General features: G+C 42.4%; 1 protein-coding gene across 1 annotated transcript; it reads right to left on the reverse strand.

Moving 5' to 3' along the window:
• Positions 1-862: 862 nt before the first annotated feature.
• YWHAQ (tyrosine 3-monooxygenase/tryptophan 5-monooxygenase activation protein theta) lies at positions 863-23,487 on the reverse strand. The gene is made up of 6 exons (XM_027886907.1): positions 23,329-23,487; positions 21,938-22,322; positions 6,958-7,081; positions 4,394-4,557; positions 3,932-4,027; positions 863-2,858 (listed from the first exon to the last, which is right to left on the reverse strand). Exons 2-6 carry the CDS (start codon positions 22,229-22,231, stop codon positions 2,799-2,801), a joined length of 738 nt encoding a protein of 245 aa, XP_027742708.1. The 5' UTR covers positions 22,232-22,322; positions 23,329-23,487; the 3' UTR covers positions 863-2,798.
• Positions 23,488-25,256: the final 1,769 nt, after the last annotated feature.

A 25,256-nucleotide genomic window follows, 5' to 3' on the forward strand; every position in this document is an offset into this window, starting at 1 on the left:
CCTTACTCTAACAATACACTATTGTTTCACTGAGGTGCTTTAGATCGTATTGTCAACTGTCTCTTTGGCTTGCAAAGAAGATGCAGAGTTCAGAATTTGAGGCATTAATCTGTCCAGTGTTCCTAAGCTGTGGGGCAGGTCCTTATGTAAGGTGAGGCAGGATCCAAACCTGTTGCAAATTATCTCCTGGAGCTGAAAACCGTAATACCAGATGCATCTGCCTAATTTGTCTGGGTATTGTACTAATAAAGGAGTTTGCCCAGGAGGGAAAGGCTGGGCAAAGTCATTTAGGGAATTACAGTTCATATTTTTTTTTGTACTATCATCCCATTCCCCTACATGTTTCATTACCTCTCTCCTTCAAAACAATACAAATATTTGGCTGAATTTTGGAAGTAACACTATGAGATGATGCTGCATTTGTTATTATTTAAATTCAAAAGCTGATGCTGCAGTTTCAAGACTCATTTTGTAAAATGTACGTGCAACAAACAAGCGGCAGCTAGAATTTGCCCAGCTTGATAAACATCAAAAAGAGCATTTAATAAATTAAGCTATAATCTAGATACATGGCCCAGATCCTGTTCCTGTAAGGAAAATTGACAACTCCCTTGACAAGGTGCAAAAGAAAGGAAACAAGAGAACAGCGTTGGCTGCCAATGTAGCGCAAGCTAAGACAGCAGCCAGAGACAGCAAAGAAAGCAAACTCTTAAATGGACAGAAAAAGCTGCTACATGTCAGTACCCAAACAGCTTTACTAGAGAATGGCAGGATTTAGGAGTTAAAAACCTTTATGAAACAAATAAAGGATCAATAAGAAATGCAGGGGGGAGGGGGAGAAATTACGAAACCAAAACACCGATTAAGAAGCATATGAGTTTATGTAGAGTCCTGCCACACAATACTTTGACAGCAATTCAAAGTGACTGCATGAAGAAAATGGAATTGATACAATTTTTTTTAAAGTAATGCATGTCAATTGAAGCACAGAATCTGAACAGTTTTATTGTAGAAACACTCAAATTGTGCACACTCAAAAGAATGAACAGAAACATGGAAGGTGGAAGATGTACCATCAAAAGCCTGCAATGACTAGTAACATATCCTTTTTCATAATGTCATATCCTGCGTAGCCAGGACACTAATAGGAGTTAAATATTTTCAAAAACCCACCAAAATGGGAAAATAAGAGGTAGAGGCTTAAGAAAAAAACTCTTAAGTGATCTAGGGGAGAAAAAAGTAGAGCAACATATTATTACAAAAACCACCAAAATGGGGGAACACAGTAACACTAAAAGCAGTCTAAGAACAACAGAAAGCATATTATGATGTGGCAGCACACAAACTAACATTCTAGAGCCAAACAAATTCCTCTGCATTACTAGACCTGTAGCTGGAATGCTGTAATGATGTCCATCAGTGAAAAACATAACAGGAGAACAGAGAGGAGAATTTCAATTGAATTTCAATAGATTACCAAGAAAAAGGTGTAATTTAGATGAGAATATGTGCAAGCCATGAAAGAGTATCAAGAAACTGGCTGTCTTTTCTTAGGTCATTTTTAAGGTGAAGCCATTTCCTCTAGCAGATTTAGTAACTAAGAAGTCCACATGTCAGGTAATCTATGAAAAGTTATCCAGGATATTTTCATAAAATGAGTTCATTTAAGAGCAGACTTTTTAAAAGTATGCAATAAATTTGAGAAAGACATTTCCAGCACAAGATATACTTACATTTAAATTTAGCCCTTAAGTTATTACATGGAATTGTTACAAGTCAACAGTAGGTGGTTTATAAAATGTAATTTTATTTCATGTTACTTTGCTGTTACAGAGGGCAATAACATTTTCACAAGGCTTTTTTGGGACTACAATCAATGATTAGCAACACACAATAGTGGTCCAAACTCTCTAACAATCACTGGACAAACTTGACACCTTCTCACATGTGCACAAACCTGCATGGAAAAGTACTAAATTTTATACTTGGACATGTGAACTTCAATTGGTTTTCCCATTCCAGTGTATTAAGAAATGACATGCACTTCAGTCTGCCAAAAAGCACTGCCTGTACTCCAGCAGTAACATGCTGCTTCTAATACATAGTAAAGTGAATACCAAAACTACAAAGGCAGGAGTGTAAGTGAACTTTTATTGGGAAGGGATATCAACTTAAACAGCAGCAACTGAAGATTAAGAGAAGCCCCTGTTTTCGAACACACAAGTTTCTGTATTACATGATACGGGAAGCAACTCAATTTATGATTTTCCAAACTTTAAATGCTCAACTTGATCTGGCCCAGAACTTCCATATTCCTACTGAAACAAATACACAGTAGCATGTGAAAGTCAATTATGGAAAGGAAACCCTGCAGAATAAGAAGGGAATGTGGAGAATTAAATGCTATGTGGAACACTCTTTAGTTGCAATTAACTACATTTTCATATCTTACTGTAATACAAAACACAGTCAACTGGCAGGAACTGGTTCAGATTTGTTTTTAAATACCAGGTACACTTTAGTCCGCTACATAAGTGTCTGGAAGTTACTTATGTTTATATGAAATGAAGCTATTAATACTTTTCTACAGCAGTAACCGCACACCAGGAAGGCCAGGACAAACACAAATCAAGGAATGGAGTTTTCCCAAAGCTGCAGTGTGAAAGGACTATAAATTGATTTCCATACACATGGATGGGTTTTCTTTGCTATAGGAAATCCAAGTGGAGCTATAAGGAATGGAGACGTGTAAAAAGGTTTCTTGAGAAGGAAAGGGAGAATGACGCCCCACGTGCAGTTTAGTTTTCTGCACCTTCTGCAGCATCACATTCTTCTCCTGCACTGTCTGATGTCCATAACTGGAAAGAAAAGAAAAACGGTGTCAGCTTTCAGAAGCGCAGCTGGAATTCCACAAAGTGACAACTGGTGACTGTATGGAAACGGTAACAAATTAGACTTAAGGATCTCTACAAAGTACCAGTGCACTGGCACTGCACAGCCCTGGCTCTCGGTACTTGCTGGCAGACAGGTCACTGGAAAGAGCTCCTTGTGCCCAGAGCACAACCAGCTACGCCCTCAGGTAGAGGGGCAGAGCAAACTGTTCTGAATGGCCCCAGCTTTTGTGTTTCACAGCGAGCTGTGCCATCGATCCCAGGGCATTCTATAAGCCTGAACTGCAGCTTCGCAGGTAACTTCCATTTCAAACACACCAGTCTGAATCCTGGAAGTGTAAATTGCCATTTTGGTTATCAAAGCTAAGCACTTTATACTGCTAACAGACATTTCTAATGAAGGAGTATTGCAAAATAATAAATGTTGCTGTAATTTTATATACAGTGAATATCCAGACAGGATATTGCCTGAAAAATTCTCTTAGTTTCATATTTTAATAGAACCTAGTTGTTCCATTAGACACTTTTCTTAAATAGTTAATCATTAAATAACATACTCAAAAATCAACTGATTTTATTCTTAATACACTGAAATTTCAGATCTTTTAAAAGAAAATGAGGACAATGAATAAAGCAAGCTACACTGGATGTACAAGAGGAAAAACTTTTTGTTTTGAGGTACTCATCAAGAAAGTCTAAGGATGAATCCCTGACACAGATTACTGTGGTTTAACTCCTTGCCCCCTCTTGTACGTCAGGTTAGCTGAATGCCCCTTCTCCCTTCCACCGAGAAGGCCATCAAACCAGGAAGAATCTGAGCTACCCAAGCTGTTATTCCAGATTACACAGCATGAACAACGTGTAAGTTGACAGCAACTTGCACAACATTAAAACTAAGTTATGAAAAGGTATAGTGGGTAAATAGCCCAGGTCAGTGCTATGTTCTGAACTAGAATGAAATAAGGGCTTTGTTAATCACAAATTCAGTCTAATCAAACACACGGTTACAAAACCAGATAGCACATAAAAAGGCAACTTACTGTTAGGTTGTCTCTAAGCAACTGCATGATGAGAGTACTGTCTTTGTATGAGTCTTCGTTCAGTGTATCAAGTTCTGCAATAGCCTCATCAAATGCCTGGAATAATTAAACCATCTTTAGCCTTTCTATTAACTACCATTAAGCAAGTAGAAGCTAAACCTATCAGCAAAGGTAGCTTAAAGAAAAGGGCAACAGTTAATGACCTGAATTGCTCTATCTGAAACAAAACCATAATAAAGGCATAATAAAAGCTTGCCATGTTGCTGAAAATTCAAGTCACACTGTAAATACAGCCTGCTTGAACCTCTTTAATCCCACTAACTATGAGCTTGGAAACTGGAAATTTTAAAATACATAATTTTCTGCATAAACTCTAGGAAATAATAATTCATACTGTTTTAAGCATAAACCCTCTTCTACTGTCCCTGCAGTCATATAAAAAAGAAAAAAAAAGTAACTTACTGTCTTTGCCAGTGTGCAGGCAAGCTCAGGATTGTTAAGAATCTCATAATAAAATACAGAGAAGTTAAGAGCTAGACCCAAGCGAATGGGATGTGTTGGCTGCATCTCCTTCTTGCTGATATCAAATGCCTCCTGATAAGCTCCCTGTGAGTTTTCTATTGTTTCTGTAAAAGAATGACAACCTTTAAGTGTTTGGGGAGTTTGTTTTGGTTTAATTTTTTTTCAAGACATGATCATTTCAAGTACTCCACTAGTAGGAGACTGAACTGCTCTTAGCAAAACACTGCACTTACTTTAATCAAGGTAATGACTTTACACCCATTTTATGTAGAGCTGCTGAAACACAAGAAGCAAATTAAGCTACTACAGAGCAAAGATATTGAAGAGACAGATAAAGACAGAACCTGGTAAATACAAATAACCAAGATTACTGTATTTCCTCAGTGCCCTTTGATACTTCAGGTAGGAAAAAAAAAACATTTGTGCACTACTTTTCTTACAGAACTCCTACTTCATTCCTTGCACGTGATGGACACGCTCATGTGAGCTGGGAGTGCAGAGTAAAGAAGGCTACTGTGTGTGAAGCATGACTTCTTGAGGAAGTTTGGAAAGCATGTATGGCATGTTCCTGAAAAAATGAAAGTCTGCCTCCAAAAATGGGGTGTAGAGGTCAAGGAAAAAACCCCTGAGGCTGTGCCCAAAATAACTGTGATAAATACCACAGAGAAAAGAGGTTACCAGGCCAGAAAGTACTGTAGGAGTGATATAGTCTATTCCAGATTCAATTCCATAGAAAACCAAAGGGCCAATAGCCACCCTAAACATTTTGCATAAAGGAAGGAGATTACAGGAAAAGAAAGGTATTGTCAGAGCTCAAAATAGAGCTCTCTGGAGCAGCTAATGCTGCAACTGCTCTAGAAAATGCTGGTAAAAGAGTTTGGAAAGTAAAATCTAATAAGTATTCAAAAGAGTCAAAACAGATTTGGGTTTTCCCGTATTTACACTGTAATGAGTGCTAATGGACTATTAATTTGTTGAGAACAGGTGAAAAAATGCAAAAGCCCCCTAGCAAATCCAGGAAATAAATTACCTTGTAAGTACAGAAAATATACTTGAAGCTGAGAAAATAAACAGATGCTTAGAGGCAGAACATCAGAAAAGCTTAAAGTGAAACTCCTTGAAGTTTGCAAGAAGTCAAGCACAAAACCTCTGCATGGTGATACACAAGCTGTAACTTCCCAGCCAAACACCACCACCATCTGCTAGTGAGGTTATATGAATCCATCTCTCTCCCACTGTAAGCAACCGTATCAGCGTGCATGTCATTTAAATGCAATCATTTTAGCCAAGAAAAGGTGGTATTTCTCTGCTCAGACAAGCCCAGATTTGTAACTGTTGCTTGAGGTACAAAATATAAATCAGCCGAACTTTGTGAAAGCCTAAGACATGTTTTCTCTGCTACTCTTGGACCTGCTGTTGCCATTTGAATCAGGTTAAGCATTTCTGAATGCAACTCATTAATGCAAAGACTTTTACTCCATTTTGTATATTTTCATCTTTCAACTTAAATGCTCCTACAGTGCAAGGAGACCAATGAAGTCTTTGTTTAAGTGACATCAGCCCTGTCCTCCCGCTTTGCAATGGGATCAGTTTCAACCGGCCAAGGCTGTGAGACCCTCCCATGCCCAACCCCAGGGGACAGTCCCTGCAGCGCTCCACCTGCTCCAACAATCCCTCTCCTTTGTGTCCCAGCATTACTCCAGGACTAATTTTAGTTTGTTATGCAGAAATGCATCACTGGCTAATGCCACACCAAGTGTTTTTAACATCACAACGGTATCTGGGCACCTTGCAAGACAGTTCTAATAATTAATTCAATACATTCTCCAAATAGAGAATTAAAGTCTTCCCCAGGAAAGGCTCCTTACAACCACACATGTTCTAATATCTAGGAATGTTCCACACTCTCAGGATGCCCAGTATCAAGTGGCAGTTTCCAGGCCTTTCCTGCTGGATCCAAAAGGACAAACTAAAATTACAGAGACAGCATCATCTCCATGAAAGTCAGTTATTTCAGAGTGCAGCTCATGCTTTTTGGCTAGTGTACCGACCTAGTGATTCTGTTGCTTCTTTATAAATTTAGGTGACTACAATGAAGACTGCTTCACAGTGACATGGTTAAAATTTGTGGATCAACAGGACTCCATCATGGAGTACAAAATCTTACAGAGATCTGTTTACTCTCCCCCACCCAGTGTATTTTAGCAAAGAATTACAAAGAACATTAAATATGTTAGCACACCTTCACCCACATTGTTTTCCAGAAGCTTTGAATAAGCACTATGGAAAAATAGTCAGAAATTTCAGGTAGATGACAGAACACCAGCTAAAACTCCCTGGCATACTATGAGTAAGATCTCTGTCACTCTGTGTGTATGAACACTGGAGACTTCCAGCTGAAACTCAGCTAACTCAGTGAATCCAGAGTCTGTACATCCACTGTTCCTTTGCCCACAGAGCAGAGTTCCTACTCTGTGAAAAACCTGAGACCACAAGGTACTTACGTTTCCTGTCATCACCACAGGCAACTTCAGCAAGGTATCGGAAGTAGTCTCCCTTCATCTTCAGGTAGAATACCTTGCTCTCTGGATTGGTTGCATTAGCTATTAAATATTTGTCCAACAGCTCCTGAAACAACAACACAATAGACATTGACATATGGCAAACACCATTGCAACTAAGGTCAATCTTCTTTCCAGGAAGTCTGAATGGACTCCAATGACTGGTACAAGGCAAAAGGGAGTTTTAAGAGCATTTTAGACAGAGGCACACTAATTTCAACAAACTGTGTAAAGGCACAAAGCTAGAGATGACATTAAGGTGAACAATCAAGCATCTGATCAGACTGCAAAAAACATAACAAGACAAGGTTAACCTGGAGTACAGTTTCAGAATCAAGTTTAGTTTCAGGATGCGCACTTCGCATTTCAGAAACATTGCAAATGAGTAAGCTTTTACTGGAAAAATGAAACACTATACAGAAAGTTTCAAAGATACTTATAAATAAGACTTTATTTCCACTTCAGAGGAAAAAAAACAACTCTATTTTTTACATAAACTGCAGTTATTAGACTTGTGATAAGGAATCTCCAGCCCACCTTCCACAGAGAGTCAAGGATTCAAACCCATCCCGTTGGCAGCCAGCTTCAAACTGCACCAGCTCTCTGCAAGGCTGTAAAATAACAAAATACCACCTCCTCCAGCACAGCAGGGAGGCATCCCTCATATCTGCCCTGCCGCTGCCTGGAATGGGAAGAGCTACAACACAGTGCTCTCCAGCACACCCTGAGCTATGCTAACATCACTGCCCTTGCTCACAGCTCTCCTACCTGATCACCAGAAAGGTTTGTAAGGCTCCAGCAAGAGAAGGGAAGTCTCTCTCCAAGGCTGCAAGGTAACAACTCCTAGTCCTTCCAAGTAGGGGTGAGGGCAAAGGAGGGATGAGGCACAGAACTTTTCCCCAGCAAAGAGGACAGTTCTGGGAACTGACAAGGAGGGGGCAGCTTTTGGCTGACCCTGTCCCAAAACCCAACTCTTAACCACAACCACCCAAGTTCTCCAGAGCTGACAAGAGATGTGAGTTCCAAAAGACTCAAGGAAACCCTGCAATACTCAGAGCAGCATCGCACTAGAAATTTTAGTGATAAAGATCTACATTCACTTATTTGGAAAGTAAACAGGTCATAAAAAGATTAGAGTTTCCACAGCTTACAGCTGGCTAATTCACTATGAATTTTGCTACAAGAACATGTATTCAAATTCTTGAGGCAGCTATAGAGGAAACGTTTAAGGAACTGTAAGCTTCCAGCATAAAAATCCTTAGCACTTTACTGGCTACTATAGCACTATAATCAAAATAAATTTCAAACACAAGCCTATGCACACCACCACACCATTACTACTTCCTTTAATAATCAATGGAAGCAGAACAGTCCAGCTGAAAGTATTTACTCACTCCAAGTCCACTCAGGGTGTTGGGGACTATTTTAAACTCACCCTTGTAACAGGGAACTTCCAATTGGGTGAAAAAAAGCATTTTTGCATCCACACAGTGTGGATGTGTCCCATGGATGTAACACTGCACACAGCACCCAGACAAGCTCCCCCAGAGATCCCCACGGAGGCATTTAGGAACAGCACAGTTACAACTACCCTTGATACCACCCTAGAGAAAACAGCTGGACAGTAAGAGGATACCAAGCCTGACATACCCTTGGCACCTACCAAATCAGACAGGCATTTTTAGGAGTTTCTGTAAGGCTATAAAACCACTGCCAAAGCCTAGACACTGGCTAGTTTGGCAAAGGGATAAGCAAGAAATTTGTGTAACACTTTAACACAGTCAAGTAAGTATGCAAGGGCTTGAGCAAGCATATATAAAGCTCACTGGTGTTATGGAAAATGCTGCCAAAACCTTAGGTATGTTTTAAAACCAGAGGTAAGAGGTAGTAGGCAGATGGGTAATACAACCCCATATTAACACTGTTACTGTGCATGAGTCATTCCATATTAGAATGAGTTATTCCCACCCTACAGGTTTTTGCAATTAAAAAAAACTTCACATTTTGGCTCAGTGTTTTCCTGATGCCTTTCTCCTATGACAACATCCATGTTAGCCATGAAAGCACAACACTACACAAACCAGTCTGAGTCTCAGAGACAACAACCCAGTTAACCCCAAGTCCAACACCAAAGTTTGACTTTACAAGAAACTGCCCAGAATGATGAAATGTAACAAAATAACAACTATGTTTAGAAAGGTTCCTTAAATGCCTCATGTTTGAACCTCTGAAGGCCATCCTACAGCTGGGACTGTGTTAAGCAGCAGAGACATGATTTATCTGTGTGCTCAGACAGAATAAGGAGCATTGACCAGACAAGCAGAAAAGATACTGTGCGGCATTTTAAACTAGGCATTGGCAAAACTGTATCCTTGATTTATTTTTAAATGCTGAAATAAAATTTTTCAAGAGATTACAAATACATCGACAAGGGAACAAACAGGCATTTTTCTTTTATGACTTCCAAACCAAAAAATTTATTGTAAACTTAGCACACAAAAATATTACTGATCTTACAGCAAAATTCTGGTTTTGGAGGTAGCTCTAGCACCAGAATACTGTGCATAACTGATCTGGCTTGGTTATGACTTAAAAATACTAAAACCTTGGAATCTGATGTACACTGAAGAACATTTACAGGAGTTTTAGCGTCTCCAATTTAATCTGAACCTGAAACCTAGAGCAGTAATGGCCATTTATTTTTCCCCCAGATGGAGCAGGCCGCACACTTCTTCCAGGAACACAGAAGGATCTTGCCATGGTCCCAGCCCTACCACAAACAAGCATCACTGCAGCCTGTGTGACAGTGCACCCTGAATGCTGACTTCACTAGGCAGTGAAACCAGTGGTTCTGTGCAGATTTCTCAGAAACTTGCAGAAAAAAGTGGATGCTGAGAGTGAACTGTAGTTTTTCAGACAGCAGAGTGAAGACTAGGCACTCCTTACGTGGAGGAGCTGAGCTGCTCAGCAGCTCCCACTCCCAGTTCGTCTTGAGTGCCTCCTAATCCTTACACAACACATGGTAAGAAAGAGACCTGTGCCTCTATCAGCCAGCGTGGAACATCCTTGTTCTGGACTTTACACATCCTGTTTTGGTTTTTTAACAGCCTTAGAAAGAACAAGATCTCATTTATGAATCACACAGGTTAGAAGAGAATCCAATCAGACTTTGAGTGAAGCTAATTATTTATCAAGCCAGGCTTTATCTTTCAAATCAATAATGTATTTGGTGTATTTTGTGAGCCATTCATCTCAGGATATCATCATCATTTCTTGGAAGGCACCTTCATCTAACAGACAAAATGTTGGCAGGGCAGTGAGAGCAGACAGCACAATAAGCCAAATGATTTACTCTACAGTATTGTGAGACACCAACAGCCAGGAAAACTCAAGATTTCCTACATCTGTTCCCTTATCTTCCCCCACTTGGGCTTTCTTACCTTTCTACCAGGCAGCAATCAGCCAGGAATCCTTATTTTAAGCATCAGCTGATATTAAGTAAAATGAACACAGGCAGCCAAAGCAATGAAGCAGATCTCAGAAAACCTTGACATTTCTGTGATAACTTACCTAGGGAGAGACAAGCACTGCCACAGGTATGACTCTGAGATGAGGTCAGTCACTACAGTAGATTGCCATCCATGTTCACATACTGCAAACCCACCCATCCCTTTTATGTATCAAAATACAGCTGCCACCATGGCTTAAGAACTGCAACTGTTCCCATTACCAAGCCCTCAACCACCAGCAATAATGTGCTCTCCAACACCAAACACATCTCAGACATTGCCCTGAAAGCCATGCCACCTTCAAGCTGCTGCCCTGCCCTGTTGGGGGCTGACTCTCAGAACCCACAAGCACCATGAAGACACAGGAATCAAAGTTCTCTCTCAGGCCAGACCCTTCATGTCCCACTGCAGCTGAACTACAAGAGGTCTGCAGTGTGACAGTCTGGGTTGGAAGCTGCTGCTGTTTCCCCCACACTGACATGTTATTCCCACGTGGTATGCTGGTCCTCCTATACCATGACAGGATTTCCCCACCCTACTTCTCAACAGTGCTGCTCATCCATCTCAGTTTATTTCTACCTTCACAATGTGATAACACTCTTGTCATCATAACAGTATCACAGTCTCATGTACTATATTCTTTTCCTCTCCTACAGAAAGCAGGCTTATTTATCTGTTATAGAGATGCCAGCAACAAAGGACCACTGATCCCTGGAACAGATCCCCAGCTTCCTGAAGAATCCATGGGGAGCAGGCTAGGAGCCTAGCAGCAATCTACTTCTTCCCCCCTTAAAGCTGAAAATATTTTTTTTTCCTTTTTCTCTCCATTGGGAGACTTATTCCTCTACATGCCAAATGAAAGTTTCATTTCAGTGGCCTTTCTGGATCCTTCTCCAGTTCTATTCTTGTTCTTTCCCAGCTGAGTAACTATCCTCTCTCAATCCTTTTCCCCTCTGTTTAGTCAGGATCAAGAATTGAACAAGTGGTGCTCACTGACCACTCCAATTAACCTGAGCCAGAAATAGTAAGTCAATATATCTGCTCTCATCACTTCCCCATTACTTCACTTTCATGAAAAGGAGTATGTCAGCCATACAGTTACTTGAACAAAACAGCTCCTTCATACTTATTTGAGGTGTGTGCATCCAGCCAGCCTCTCCTTACAATCCTCTGCACACACCTCCCCTGCAATTCATGTTCTGGTCCCACTCTACATATGCTTTCTGCTGTTTTCAGGGCAACACCTTCTTTAAGAAGCTGACATCAAAACATTAAGTCCCATCAACCTCTCCTCATCTAAGCATATTTTAAAAGGCAAGAATGATTGAGACATTAAGTTCAACCACAGTGTACACTACTTTCTATACAACCATGGGGTAGGTACAAGTGGCAGAAAAATACCACTGCTATCTGATGTGTATTGTTGGCTTTTCCCACATATCCTGCTTCAAAAAATCTCAAAAGCCAAAATGAGTTCGGAAATAAAAAACCCAAAACATCTTGAATACCAAACTGACCTTTTAGCTGCCTGCAGCAGTTGTGCCATTTAGAATTGGGACTTCAGTAAGAAAGCAAAAACAGGACTAGAAGTCTCCTTGTATATTCCAATACCACTAGCTAATGGATTATTCTTCACACTTAACTGTTCAATACCAGAGGATGAACATGAATCAGGTCAGCTCCAGAGATAATTCACTCATCACAAGTAGTTTGAGGCCAATTTTCAAAGCAAGCTAAAGGTACCATGTGCCTAGGTACTGACTGAAGTTCTCACTGTAGTATGGTGAAGTAACCCAAAATATTTACAATGTCACAATCACTCAGATGTCAACACCTACCACACGTTTGGGTCACATCACCAGCACCAAGTTATTTAATGTTATGTTATTAAAGGACTGAGGTACCTTGTCATTTGCATTTCTCACCCAGTACAGTTTATTATTTACTTTTGCTTCACCAGAAGGAAAAAAGACAATGTAAAAGCCACCATCAGAAGCAGCAACGCTCTCCAAAAGCCTGCCCCCGTAAATATAAACTGGTTAAGCCGCTGCACTGTGGTTAGCAAAGAGGAGTGTGTCAAGGTCCAAAATGGCCAGTAGAGAGTTTTTTAAATGAAGTCTATGTTATATAAAATTTGATTTTCAAGTGAGACTTTTTTTCAGCAATATTCTTGAGCCTAAGGCCCATATATCTTACTTGTTTAAAGTTGTTTAAAACACCTTATTTCAACACCACTTTCATCCTTTGGAATATAATTTTAAATGCTATTTTTAAAAGAGAACTTCCAACAATTTGTGGGAAGTATCTGAAATTTGCAATTTTTAGTAACTTTAGACAGTATCTTTCATTGGACTTGAATTTATATGAGACAGAAAACATAATCCAATAGTATTAAGCTTTTTTTTTAACAGAAGAACAAACTAATAAATATCAATGCATATAATGTTAAAATTATATTCCTCCTCATTGCCTAATGGAAAAAGTTTAACTATATAGAAAAAAAAAAAAAAAGAAACCAGGTTGATTTTCTGCTCAGCAGCTCTTTGCTGTCCAAGTTTTCTCAGACCTGCCAGCAGAGGAGGTGCTGCCATTCCACAGGGTACTGATTATCACAGGTCCTACAGGAACTAGACTGAGTTTTATTGTTGTTTCCTAGATGTTCCTTCCCTTCCTGAACCAACACAGAATGTTCCCTCTTTGGAGCTCTAAAGTGCTTGGGGTTTTTTTCCCCTTAGTTTTTTTTTAGGGGGGTTGTTGTTGTTTTGTTGGTTTTTTTTTTTTTTTTGGTTTTTTTTTGTTTGTTTGTTTGTTTTGTTTTGTTTTTTTGTTTTGTTTTTTTTTTGGGTTTTGGTTTTTTTTTTTAGGGAGCACTGAAGCTCACCACCAGAACAGATGTTACCTGGGTGACAGCAAGTAACTGGCTACTTAACACTGTACCACACACTTACTGGCCAAAACCCCACAGAACCAAAAAGTCAAATATAAGTGAAGAAACTGTTGCAAAATAAACCTGTTTTGAGACAAGGTTCCTTAAAAATAATGTACACACACAGAGTGCAAGTCAACTCTTCTTTTAGCAGGTTAACTCACCACCCTGAACACTGATTCAACATCAGAGTCTCATCTAGATGAGCAGCTTGCATCCCACAGGCACACTGTGCGAAGTGTGTGAGGCTACATAAATTCAGCCACGGTTGCAGATGCAAAATACCTGGAAACATTATTCAGTCTCAAGTATTTCTGAGGGTTCATTGAGACCCAGTATGAGAAAAAAACATCTACAAGCAGCATACAGTGAAGTGGTTTCCACCCTAACTGCAGCCAAAAAGCAAAGATAAAAGTTGGTGAGGCAGCTCAGACCAACATATTCCCTTAATATAACTTAAATGTGAATTTAAACATATCAAATGTTCTGAAGTGTCTGACAGCACAGATGATCCGTGTGGGCTCAGACCTTTCAATAAAGCTTCTATTCACAAATGACTGCCTGTTTTAATCATCTAGCAAATTGGTATTTAAGACTTCTTGACTATTTCAAGTATAATCAGTCATTCCAAAGTCCACAGTATGACTCACTGCAGCCTAGGTGTGTTTTAACATTCAGCAGTTGTTTTCTTGACAGGAAAGGGAGAGTCCCCTGCTGCAACAGTAAGATCACTTTCCTTTCCACAGTGCGGAAGTAAGTTCTTCATCCTTCAGGATTCAAGCTCTGTGCATCAACTCCTTTTTGGAGCACATTAAGTAATTTTCATACAGACCTCTTAAGACTAACAGTGTGTCAGTTTACGTATTGAGGAAAAAATGTGTGCACCTTTCCAGCAATGGCACGGCCTTAAGATGACCCAACAAAGCACTGCTGAAAGCAGAGACAAACGCACCTGACGTGGAACCGGAGAGGGTGACCTAATTCTTCTTTTCCATTTGGTTCCGTGTCTTTGTCTACACAGTTATAAAAACTGGCAGTCAATACTTAGGACTGGCCCTGAATGAAGTATCTGGAATCCCACTTAACAAATGCACTGGAAGCTTGAGCTGTAGCATGTCTGCCCATGCTATTCCCACCTGGGCCTGAGATTAATTTAATCTAGAATTTATACTCACTGCTTACATTTCTCGTAAAACAAGAAGTTAGAAAGTTCTGTGGTCCCCAGAGAACTATGTAAGCCAGGAACTAGAATGTGTGGAAATGTAAGTTCTCCTTTCTATAGATTTGCAGACAAAATGAACAATCCAGTCTAAGTCAAACAATTACTCAAGTTTTTAAGGAAGAGCCTAAAGTTTTCCAGGTTTTCCCCCACGAAATGTAGAAATGAGTCTTAAAAAAAAGTCATTCCCCTTTTCAACAATTACAGATTTTTCACTAAGTAATGGCCATACAACACAGCCAAAAGCCTACAGGAAAATTTTTTTGGTGTCTGAGATTTATCTCAAATTGATTCTAACATTCTTCTATAATTGCATTTCTCATATTTCTAATTCCTCAAAATACTTCAAGTGTTCTTCTCCTCTTACAGATATTATAGACATCAAAATTTTCCCTTCAGAATCCTGACCATCTAAAAGCTTCTTCCACCATCCTCCCTTTGTGACCTTCCATAATATGACAGACAGCAACAGAAAAGTCCAAATTCTCATTTAAAAATACTTCTATGCTTTGCAGCTACAGAAGTCCAAAGGTATGAATGATTAAATGACTCGCCGAGGTATATCTAGACTAACAATACTTAAAATGAACAACAGCACACAGGAGTTATGTGGGCTGTATGGGTATGAATGTTACCCTTATGCAAAGTACTGATTTTTAAAACTATTCTTTCATATAATAAACAACTCTGAAGACCTTAAATTTTTTACTTGCTTCAGCTCTGCTCTCTGTTTGGGAGCCCTTGATCAGAGGCTTGGGATTGCTGAAATTCAAAATGATTATGAGAATTTTGCAAAATGTATTCAACTTCAGAACAAAACTTCCTGAAGAAGTCTTACCCACAAAGTATGTGTCTGTCAGTCAGGTAAGAGTGTACATGGCGTATTTAGAAAACTTATTATCAGAGCAAGTGGAAATGTTTCTGTTTTCAGAGCCTAACGTGACTCCTATATCCAACTACTTCAGTGAATGGATCATACAGATTAAAGGACAGAATAAAGAGTAATAGAGCAAGTAATAAACCTTTATCAATGTTAGAAACCAGTAAATCATACCCTTGATCCCTTTAACAAATTTTAAGAAAGGTATGAGCAAAACTGTGGCTAATTCAGGACTTCCAGTTCTTAGGTCTTTACATCTGATGTTCTGGTGGGTGCACAGACCACAGGACGTGAAACTCTGCACTTAAATTATTTTCACTGCTTCCTGTAAGTGCCCAGCTCACTCAAACTGGGCAGTGGTACACATTCAGATATACAGGATGAATTAGCAAGTGATAAGCTTACAAATCAGCAGTGTGTTCAGCTGAAGTACTCAGATGTTGGTTCCAGCTTCCTGGGAAGCAGAAAGGATGAGGAGAAACTTGTAAACACCTGTCCAATGAACTTGCTGGAGCTATTCTGATTAAGTACCACAAATGCAGTGCTCAAAAACAGTCTTACTTACCTTATCTGTCTGTGACAAAATTAGGTTCAAGTTTATTGAAAAGTACAAAACCATTTAAACACAAACAGCACATAACATCTAGGAGCAAGAGACTCATTCTCAAAGACCAGGAGCATAAAACTAAGTATGAAAAAACTGATTAAATCAGCACGCACCTTCACCTACCGTTCTTACAAAGTACATCTATGCCCTTTTACCAGCCTTCCCCCTGACTCTGAAAATCAGGCATCTCCCATTACTGAAAAAAGAAGATCAAGCTGCTGTGTCTGTACAGAAACTGGTACAATCTACTGCTTTAATAACGTGCTAAACAACCCCAGTTTGTGCCATCATAAAGAAATCAGTTGTTAATAACCTTCAGGCTCGAGTGTGTTCTTTCCTCATCAAGTTCTCTCTGATATACAGCCTTCTATGTTTTACTTCAAAAAGGCACCTACCAGATTAGCATCTAAGGTAGTAGCAAAGCCTGTGAGACAACTGTCTAGCAGGTAAGCATGAGTGATTTACAAAATCTGTTAAGAGGTTCACGGCATTAGCAGAGAAACAGAATTTGTGGTTTTGTTGTTCTACCTAGTGAGCACATGCGACTTTCTCAGGGCCACCAAATCAGCAAATGTCCTCCAAGAAATTTAGTCATTCTGGATAGCATACAGCTGCAGGGGGAGGGGCAGTAAGAAATGACTGCATGGGATGGAGGCTTCAACTTCCATCAGAATTCCTTAAACTATTATTAGCTGGATTCTTAACAATTATAAGTCTGTTCAAGAACCTCAGTGCATTGTAGGCTTTGTTTCTGTAAGCATCAGTCCTTTCTCAGGATTCCATTTTCCTTGCACAAAAGTAAGTACTTCAGCAGCAGAATCTACTGAAGGACAATGTAAGACAAGGTACAGCTATGGATAAGTCAAGTTCAGATCATGAATTTCAGTTTCAAGCATATTAAACTGGAAAAGATTCACCCACTAAAGATCCACAATTCTTATCACAAATGTGTTGATGGTTGCTAGAAGTTGTGCTGAGATCACAAAGGAAAATCAACTCCCTCTCCACAGATCAAAAAAGATGATTTATTCCAAATCAAACATTCCTTTTACATTTACTCCACAATTCTAGACTTGTCAAGAAGCAATGTACCCAACTTAAGGTCTGACTTTCATGTAGTGGACAGTCCTTTCAATCAGTCACTCATAAAGGATGAGTCCATAGCAGTTACTTTTTTTACCTTTTCTAAATTAAAGCAACACCTGAAACACTGTTCAAACCACACTAGGACAACTAAGTCCAAAAGTAGTGTTAAGTGATTAGCAAGCCTGACCTTCAAAATAAAACTGCATCTTACATAGTTCCCTGTATTAAAAGACTGTATATAATTTCCTTTTACTCAGTTTCACCTCTACAACACCACCCATTTCTGTACAAACTCTGTCCACTGAAAATAGGAAAGCAGAGACAAAGGATTCCCAAGACACAAAACTCTGGTAAATTGTTCATATAGCAGCACCAACCTGATACCTACTGAATCTGCCAAATTTCTGCATGTGTAAAAAAAAATAAAGATCTCATTTTTCCATAAGCCAAAGGAAACAGTAGGGAAAAAGCAGGGCTACAGTCAAAGCTTATTCATTATCAGACATCAGATATTTTAGCTGACATGAGGAATCTATTCGCTGCTGCAAGAATATACCACCTTCATTTTCAATGGAGCCATGAACTTGTGCTGTTGAAAAAAACCTGCTTTGACCATTAATTTTTATTATGGGGATTTTTGGGTTTTGTGATTAAATTTAGATCTACAAAATAAATAATAATTAGAAGAGGACACAGATTCTTTTTTCCTCATTCTTATTAGCTTTTATTGTTTCTTAATTATGCAAAGCAGTAGTAGGAACAACACTGCAACCTTGGGGGGAGGGAGGGAGGAAGGAAAGCAGAACTGGTAAGAGCAACACACCAATACATGCTGTCACCAATTAACACTGCAATCTCACAGCAGATCAAACATTTAAAAGCAACCTCTCAGCCTGAAGACAGGACAAATGGAGATAATATACACCTCATAGCTCACGACTATTTCATTGCAGGCACTGCCGCAGGGGGCTGAAAAGAATCAATAGCACAACTAACGTTTCTTTCCTTCATTTGTAAAAGTTCACAATGCCCTTGCTCACTTCTACAGAAACTGGCCAACTTGGCCCTGACACAGTGAGACGTATAAATGTTTACAGAGGTCACTGTAAAACAGTTGCTTTGAAACAACTGAAAAAGAACGTAACTTTTCTACACAAAAATTTTAAAGAATCTTAAACACTAAAGTTTCAGCTAGAGACAAGAGAAGTAAGTAACCAAGGAGATACTGCTGTTTCCAAGCCCTAATGATTTTAGCTGTTGCATCTTCATCACGTTTTAAACTGTGGCCAAGCAGTTATCAAATCTCATCTCTGTTGCTCTATGAAGAAATCCAACAATCAGGACCTAGAAACTGAACACATGCAGAGCACTACCAAACACAGGTGGAAAAATCCTCAAGCTGCACGTGAAGAGGCAAGGGCTGGTGCCCTCCCTTCCTTACGCTACTTCTCTCTAAAGAACAAATCTTGAATGCAACACGAATCATCACCATGCAAATTGACTTGAGGCTCTCAGAAAACACATCAGTTTAATCTGCTTCCCCAGAAAGGTTCCAATTCAAAAGTTACCCTTTTTAAAAACCTAATGTCACTAGCAGCAGTGTGCACACAATGAAGTAGGTCTTATACTGTATCTTCCATCTCAAAGTTTCACATCTGATTTCACTAATTATGTCAAAGTTGCTGCTGCATCCACCCCTTCTACTTTTTCTAGTATCTGTCTTGGAATCACTCAAGAGGGGAGGGTAGAAAGAAACATGAACTTTGTGCTCAGAGAGTATATGAAACAATATAGTTCAACTTCACCCTGGAAAAAGTTAAGTTGCCAACCTGTTTCTTTATTTGAGAAGACAGTTTCAAGAACAGCTTTAACTATGAGTCATAAGGGATGATTCAATATTAATTCTCTATATTACCAAATAATTAGTCAATCAATACAGGGACTTCAATTAAAATCTCCTCGTGTACCTTTCAAATAAAACACTTGTGCAAGCTGTTTGACAGTCATACCATTTCTCCAAGAGCTACTCTCACCTGAAAGACCAGTCATAGAATTAACAGTTAAAAAGTATTCAGATAGCACCTACTCCTACTTGCAAGATAGGCAGTTACAGAATGACAGTTAAATAATTGGTAAAAGTTTTATTTTTATGTATGTATCTACCTATATACAGATATCTCATCACAACTTTGAATGTTCGAATTCTAGTATTGATTAAATTTAAGCTCTTTATCAAACCATGCCCTGAAACAATGCCGTACCTAACTGGCATTTTCTACAGGAGAAAACTAACTACAGATTCACCATTGCTGTCTTTTTAATGAAAAACAAAACAAAACAAAACAACAAAACCGCACAAAAAAACCAAACTAGTATTTTTAATGCTAGCACAAGTATTTCTAAATGAAGATCTAGAAACATGCTATACCAGTAATAAAAAAAAACCCTTTTGAAAAACTGTTAGTAGTATGACTAACAGCAGTCACACTCCACCCAACACACCCACCCTTGCTAAATCTAAATACTCCAGATGACAAGCAACCTTTCCATACTACTTGCCAGCAGTTGTTTCAGTTTAGCCGTCTTCCTATAATTAAAAAAGCATCTCAGATTCAATTTAAGAGATTTGAAAAAGGCTACAAGCAGTTACCATAGTATTAGTACAGAAGACATTATCATTCAAAGAAGGAGGAGCCAAAACCATTTTGTGCCTCAGCTTTAGAAAACCCATCCTTTGTTAACGCCTGCTCATGAGTTCCAACCTCTTGGATGCTGACTCATGGATCACAGGAGTGGTAGATAGAGGAGGAAAGGGAGGGAATCAGAACAGAACAGAACTGCACATGGTCCTCAAAGAAAGAGTAAAAAAGGGAAGGCTTGCACTAGATAGCTGACATCTCCTACCAAAGGCGGCACACCTTTGCAGCAGGACAGGACAGGAAAAGCATGCTCAGCTGTAGATTTCAGTCTTCACTACTTCCTGCAGCCTTCCATGCTGGAAAGGGAGAGCTGCCAACCAGGCCATTGCTGAGAACAGAGAAAGACTAGAATGCAGTGAAAAATCCATCTAGCACAGCAAGAGCTCGCTTTCCATACATCAGAGGTTTGCGTTAGCATGGCTACCAGGATACCTGCTGGCCACCACTGGACGTGGGTGGAATAATTTTGGTATAGACAGTGTGTGAAGTGGTTCACCGCCTCTCCCTGTGGAAGCACAAGCCCCTTATCAAGATAGCACAGCAACCAGTATGAGATTTTATGCATCACCTTCTCTTAGGAACTAGGAGGACAAAGGGAGATTAAGAAGTCTGAGGAGTGAGCTTTATGTGGGGGTCCCAAGAAGATAGTTTTGAAGTGGGGCACTGGGTAGAGGAGAGCAAGAAGGGGGACAACAGCACAAATGCTGGCAATTCATCACACAGGTTCTAGGGAAACTCTTGTCACAGGAAACAGGAACCCTACACAAGTCACATCATTTTCACAAAGGCTAAAGTTTTACAGTTTAACTACATCTGTAACTGCATAAACAGCTCCTTTGGAAAGCAAAGCTAACAAATTTCAAAATTATTTTCAGAAAAAGGTAACTCTGACCGATTTAGGAAAAAAAGAAAGAACAAACCTTGGTGGCAGCATACAAGGAAGCATACAGGTATTTTCAGCACAATCTAAAGTACTCCCTTGTACGTGAGCCAGAACACTTAAGAAGCAAATTCAGTTACTTCCAAACCAGTCACCTTTAAATTCATGTCTCCTAAACCAATGTAGGACAAATTTACCTCGAAGTTTTTTATTTCCTTATAGACTTGCTTCTTCCTATTCTCACATTAGCAATACCAGACAAAAAAAAAAAAACAAAAAACAAAAAACCACACAAAACAAACAAACAAACAAAACAAACAAAACAAAACAAAAACCACCTAAGAGGAGCAAATAAACCACTGAAGATTATCTGCCACACAATTACTACTGCATTACACACATGCAGCTTCCTGCAGCCATAACTCCCAGATCATGTAGAACAGGGTCCAGCAGCCTCCATACTGACACACGCCTCTCTAGCTCCCACTACAGTGCAGTACAGTTTTCTAATCAAGAGCATTTGGAATTCTGCTTGCACAGAAATATATTTTTGGGCTTGGATACTGGCTTGACGGCTCAAGCATGTCTTTACACAACAGTTTTATGTTATTCCAAAACTACTGCAAATTCATCTTAAAGATACCCCTGAGAAGTTGAATCTAACAACGCCAATTTCTACATCTCTCTCTTTCCCATCTTCAATACACTTCACTTATAAAATCATATTTTATGTAAAAAATTCTTTAGCACAAAGCTAAGTTCCCTGTTACCTCTGCAACTATCTGGGGAAATACTGCATATGGATCACTCCATCCAAAGATGTACCTCACAGACAATCAAAACTGAGCATCTCAAATACCTCTACACATATAGGGCTCATAGCACAGTGCAGATGATCACCCTCATCACGGTGACCCACATAATGTTACCCACATAAAGTTACTGCACTGACTCCCCTCACCTCAGCGTAACTCTTTGCATGATATGCCCCAGTGAAGACCCCAGTCCCTCCCCCAGTACAGCAGCACCCATAAAAACTGCATTTCTTTCTCTTAAGCAACAAAGAAGAAAAAAAATATACAACAAAGAAGAAAAAAAAAATAAAGTCCCCACTTACCAGCACCGTGGTGCAGATGGACCTGAGCTCAGACTCCACCTTCTCCCGATAGTCCTTGATAAGCTGCATCTTCTTGTCGCTGGTGTCTGTCTTCTGCTCGATGCTGGAGATGACCCTCCAGGCCGAGCGCCGCCCCCCCACCACGTTCTTGTAGGCCACGGAGAGCAGGTTGCGCTCCTCGTTGGACAGCTCGGCGCCCTGCTCCGTTACCGCCTTCATGCAGGTGGCCATGTCGTCGTAGCGCTCGGCTTGCTCAGCCAGCTTGGCTTTCTGGATCAACTCGGTTTTATCCATGGTGGCTGGCAATGGGACAAGAGCAGTGTGGGTGCGGGAGTAGGAGAAGCTGGGGATGTCACACTACCAACACGAGATCGCGTCTCAAAACCTGGCAGAAGAAGACAGTAATCATGATGCCGGGATAAAATACCACCGAACACGATCCTGCGGCACCCCTCGCGACCCACCAATAACCGAGGATCACTTCGAGCCTTGCCTCCCCTTCCCCATCTACAGGTGCTTCTCCTGGAGAGACGGGCTGCAGCATCCAGCCCTCCCACGCAGGGCTATGGGGAGCGGCACCGGTCCCAAGGGTCCACCCCTGGGAAAACCACGACCTAGAAACCCAGCCGGGGAAGGCATGCTCCGTGCCAGCCAAGGGACGACAGCCTGCCGACCAGGCACTGGAAACAGCTGGTTTTCCATCAGAAATTCCTAACCCCGCTTTTCCTCTCTGCCTCACGTGAGCACATTAAGATGCTGCCTAACAGGGACAAGAAGAAGGACCGACCCCTCGTCACCACCCAGCTCGGGGCCATCGCCCAAATCCCGGCCCCGTGGGCCGCGGGCGAGCGCCGGAGCCGGGCAGACAAGAAGACGGGCACTGGTGGGAAAAAAATACATAATAAAAGCAGCGAGACGTGCTCGTCCCCGGGGGAGCACGGCAGGGGTTAAACCACCGCGGGACCCGCCTCCCTCAGGGCGAGCGAGGCCGGGGCGGGGGCCCGGGACGTTTCGCCTCCCCCCGGCGGGGCGCGGCGGGCCGGGGCCTCCCGCCTGCCCCGGCGGCCGCACCGCCGACCCCAGCCCAGCGGGGGCCCCGCGCAGCCGGAGGGGAGCGCGGCAGCTGCCAGTGCGCGGCAGCGGGTGCGGCTCCGGCCCCAGCGGTCGCGTCCTCAAGGGCCGGCGGGGGAAGCGGGGCGGCCGGCGGGGCCCCCGCGGCGGTGGGGCGGGAAGAGGAAGCGGCGACGGGTGCGAAATGGCGGCGCTTGCTGCGCCTCCTGCTCCTCGGGGCGGCCGAGCACTCCACGCCGCGATCACAAAATGGAGGACGCGGGCGGGAGGAGGCGGCGGAGCGGGGCCCATGTCGCCGCCGGCCGCGGCGCCGCGCTCACCTGTGTCGGCCGGGCTGTGGGGCCGGGCCGCGCCCGGTCGGTGCCGCGCTCGGGGCTGTGGCGGAGAGAAAGAGCCGCTCCCGTCTCGGCCGAGCCAGCGCTGAAGGGCGTTGGCGCGCGCACCGACCCGCTGCGCGGCCCGCGCCCACGTGGCCAATCGCGGCCCTGCCTGGGCGCTCGGCCCCGCCCCCCGCGGCCCGCCGGCCAATGGGAGCGGAGCGCGCCGCCGCGGGGGCGAGCGCGGGCAGGGCGCGAGCGCGGCCGGGCCCGTGGGCTGCGGCTGGGGCCACGGGGTTTCCTCCAATGAGATCCAGGGTGGCGTGACGTCACTGTCGCCATGGTGACGCCGCTACACCCCCCCCCCCCAGCCCCCCCATCGCTCCCCGTGCCCTCCCCCGCCGCTCCCCCCGGCACCGGGAATGGCACCGGGAATAGGAACGGGGGAGGCGGCGGCGGCGGCGGAGGGAACGGAGCTCTCAGGGGGAGGCCCCGGCCCAGGCGGTGCCGGCGCGGCGGCGGGGCGGGGGAGCGAGGCGGTGCCCGCGCCCCGCGTCTGCTGTTCCGCCTGCGGCGGCCGCGCCCTCGGGCCGGCGCTCCCGCAGCGCCCGGGGCGGGAGCTCCCGCAGGAGCGGGCGGCGGGTACGGCCCTGCCCCGCTGACCCTGCGGCAGCTCGGGCGGGGCACGGCCGGGAGCGGCCCCAAGGCCCTTCCGGAGCCGGGCCGGGCAAAGTCCGGGCGCTGCCGCCGCCGGGGGCCGAGGGGGTGGCGGGGTCCGTACAGACACAGCGGGGCTTCGTATTCCTGAGCTCATGTTCTTGAGGCCCCACGCAAAGGGAGGCAGCATTTCCTATAATTAGCTATCAATGGATTTGGTTGTTTTCCTCCTCTTGATTTCACCTTAATTCTCTAGAGGTCAGAGCATGCTATGACAAACAATAGCAGCGTGTTATGGATAAAGGTGAGGCACCTATTGCCGCTTGTGTGGCCGAGTGGACGCATGACTTTGTGTGCTTTCACATAGCCTAAGCCCCTGTGTAAGGACACGGTGGGTTTGTGCTGTTTGTCCTGACATGCACGTTCCAGGCGTGGATCAAACACATCTGGTGTATCAGGGCTCAGGCGAGTTCAGGTTCACCGGTGTTTGTGCAGGACCGACTCTGCGTGAAGTGATGAGATGTCTCACCTTTGATTTCAGCATCACCAAATATAGTCACGCTGAGGAACTTAGGCATCCAGATGGGATGATGAATTCTCTGAATCAACCTCAGGATGTTACTGTCTCAACTCATAAAGCTCTTGGGCTGTGTTTGGTCTAGGAGTGGAACTATGTACATGGAAATTTGACCTATGCTGTTAACAGGCCACCCTTTGTCATTTGAGTTTGGGAAGCATTTATTCCTTTATTAAAAACAAACAAACAAACAAATACAAAACTATTGATAGCACCCTGTTCAATTGTAACGAAACTCTTTCAGAAACTGATAAGGAAATTGTATTACTTCCCCCAGAAGTTACCTCTTGGTAACTTGCTACACTTTTAGGTAGCCAGTTTATTCTTCCTTGTCAGTAGGATACACTCTAATTTTCACCAGTCCCTAACAATTGTCTTCATTTACATGAGGTGAAGACCAAAATTGACCAATTGTGCAACAATACCTTTTTTGATTAACAACATCTCCATCAGAGATAAAACTAACCATTCCACAGACATGGATGACTGTGTTATATTTGAAGAAAGATGTCTAATCTAATTGAGGCTACTTCCTTCACTAATTCCCCTCAGGAAAGGGAAGATACTATGAACTAGCCTCATAACATTTAGTTCCTGTCTCTCTCCCACCTACCTAGAGGTAGGAGAAATGGAGATCGATCTTGAAAGTTGGGAAGTGCTGAGCAGAGCAGTCTGTGTGCACAGAGCTGTGTGGCAG

Source organism: Empidonax traillii, unplaced genomic scaffold (assembly GCF_003031625.1).
Source record: "Empidonax traillii isolate 1590-97213 ecotype Southwest subspecies unplaced genomic scaffold, ASM303162v1 scaffold197:size915647, whole genome shotgun sequence".
Classification (NCBI taxonomy): Eukaryota; Metazoa; Chordata; class Aves; order Passeriformes; family Tyrannidae; genus Empidonax; species Empidonax traillii.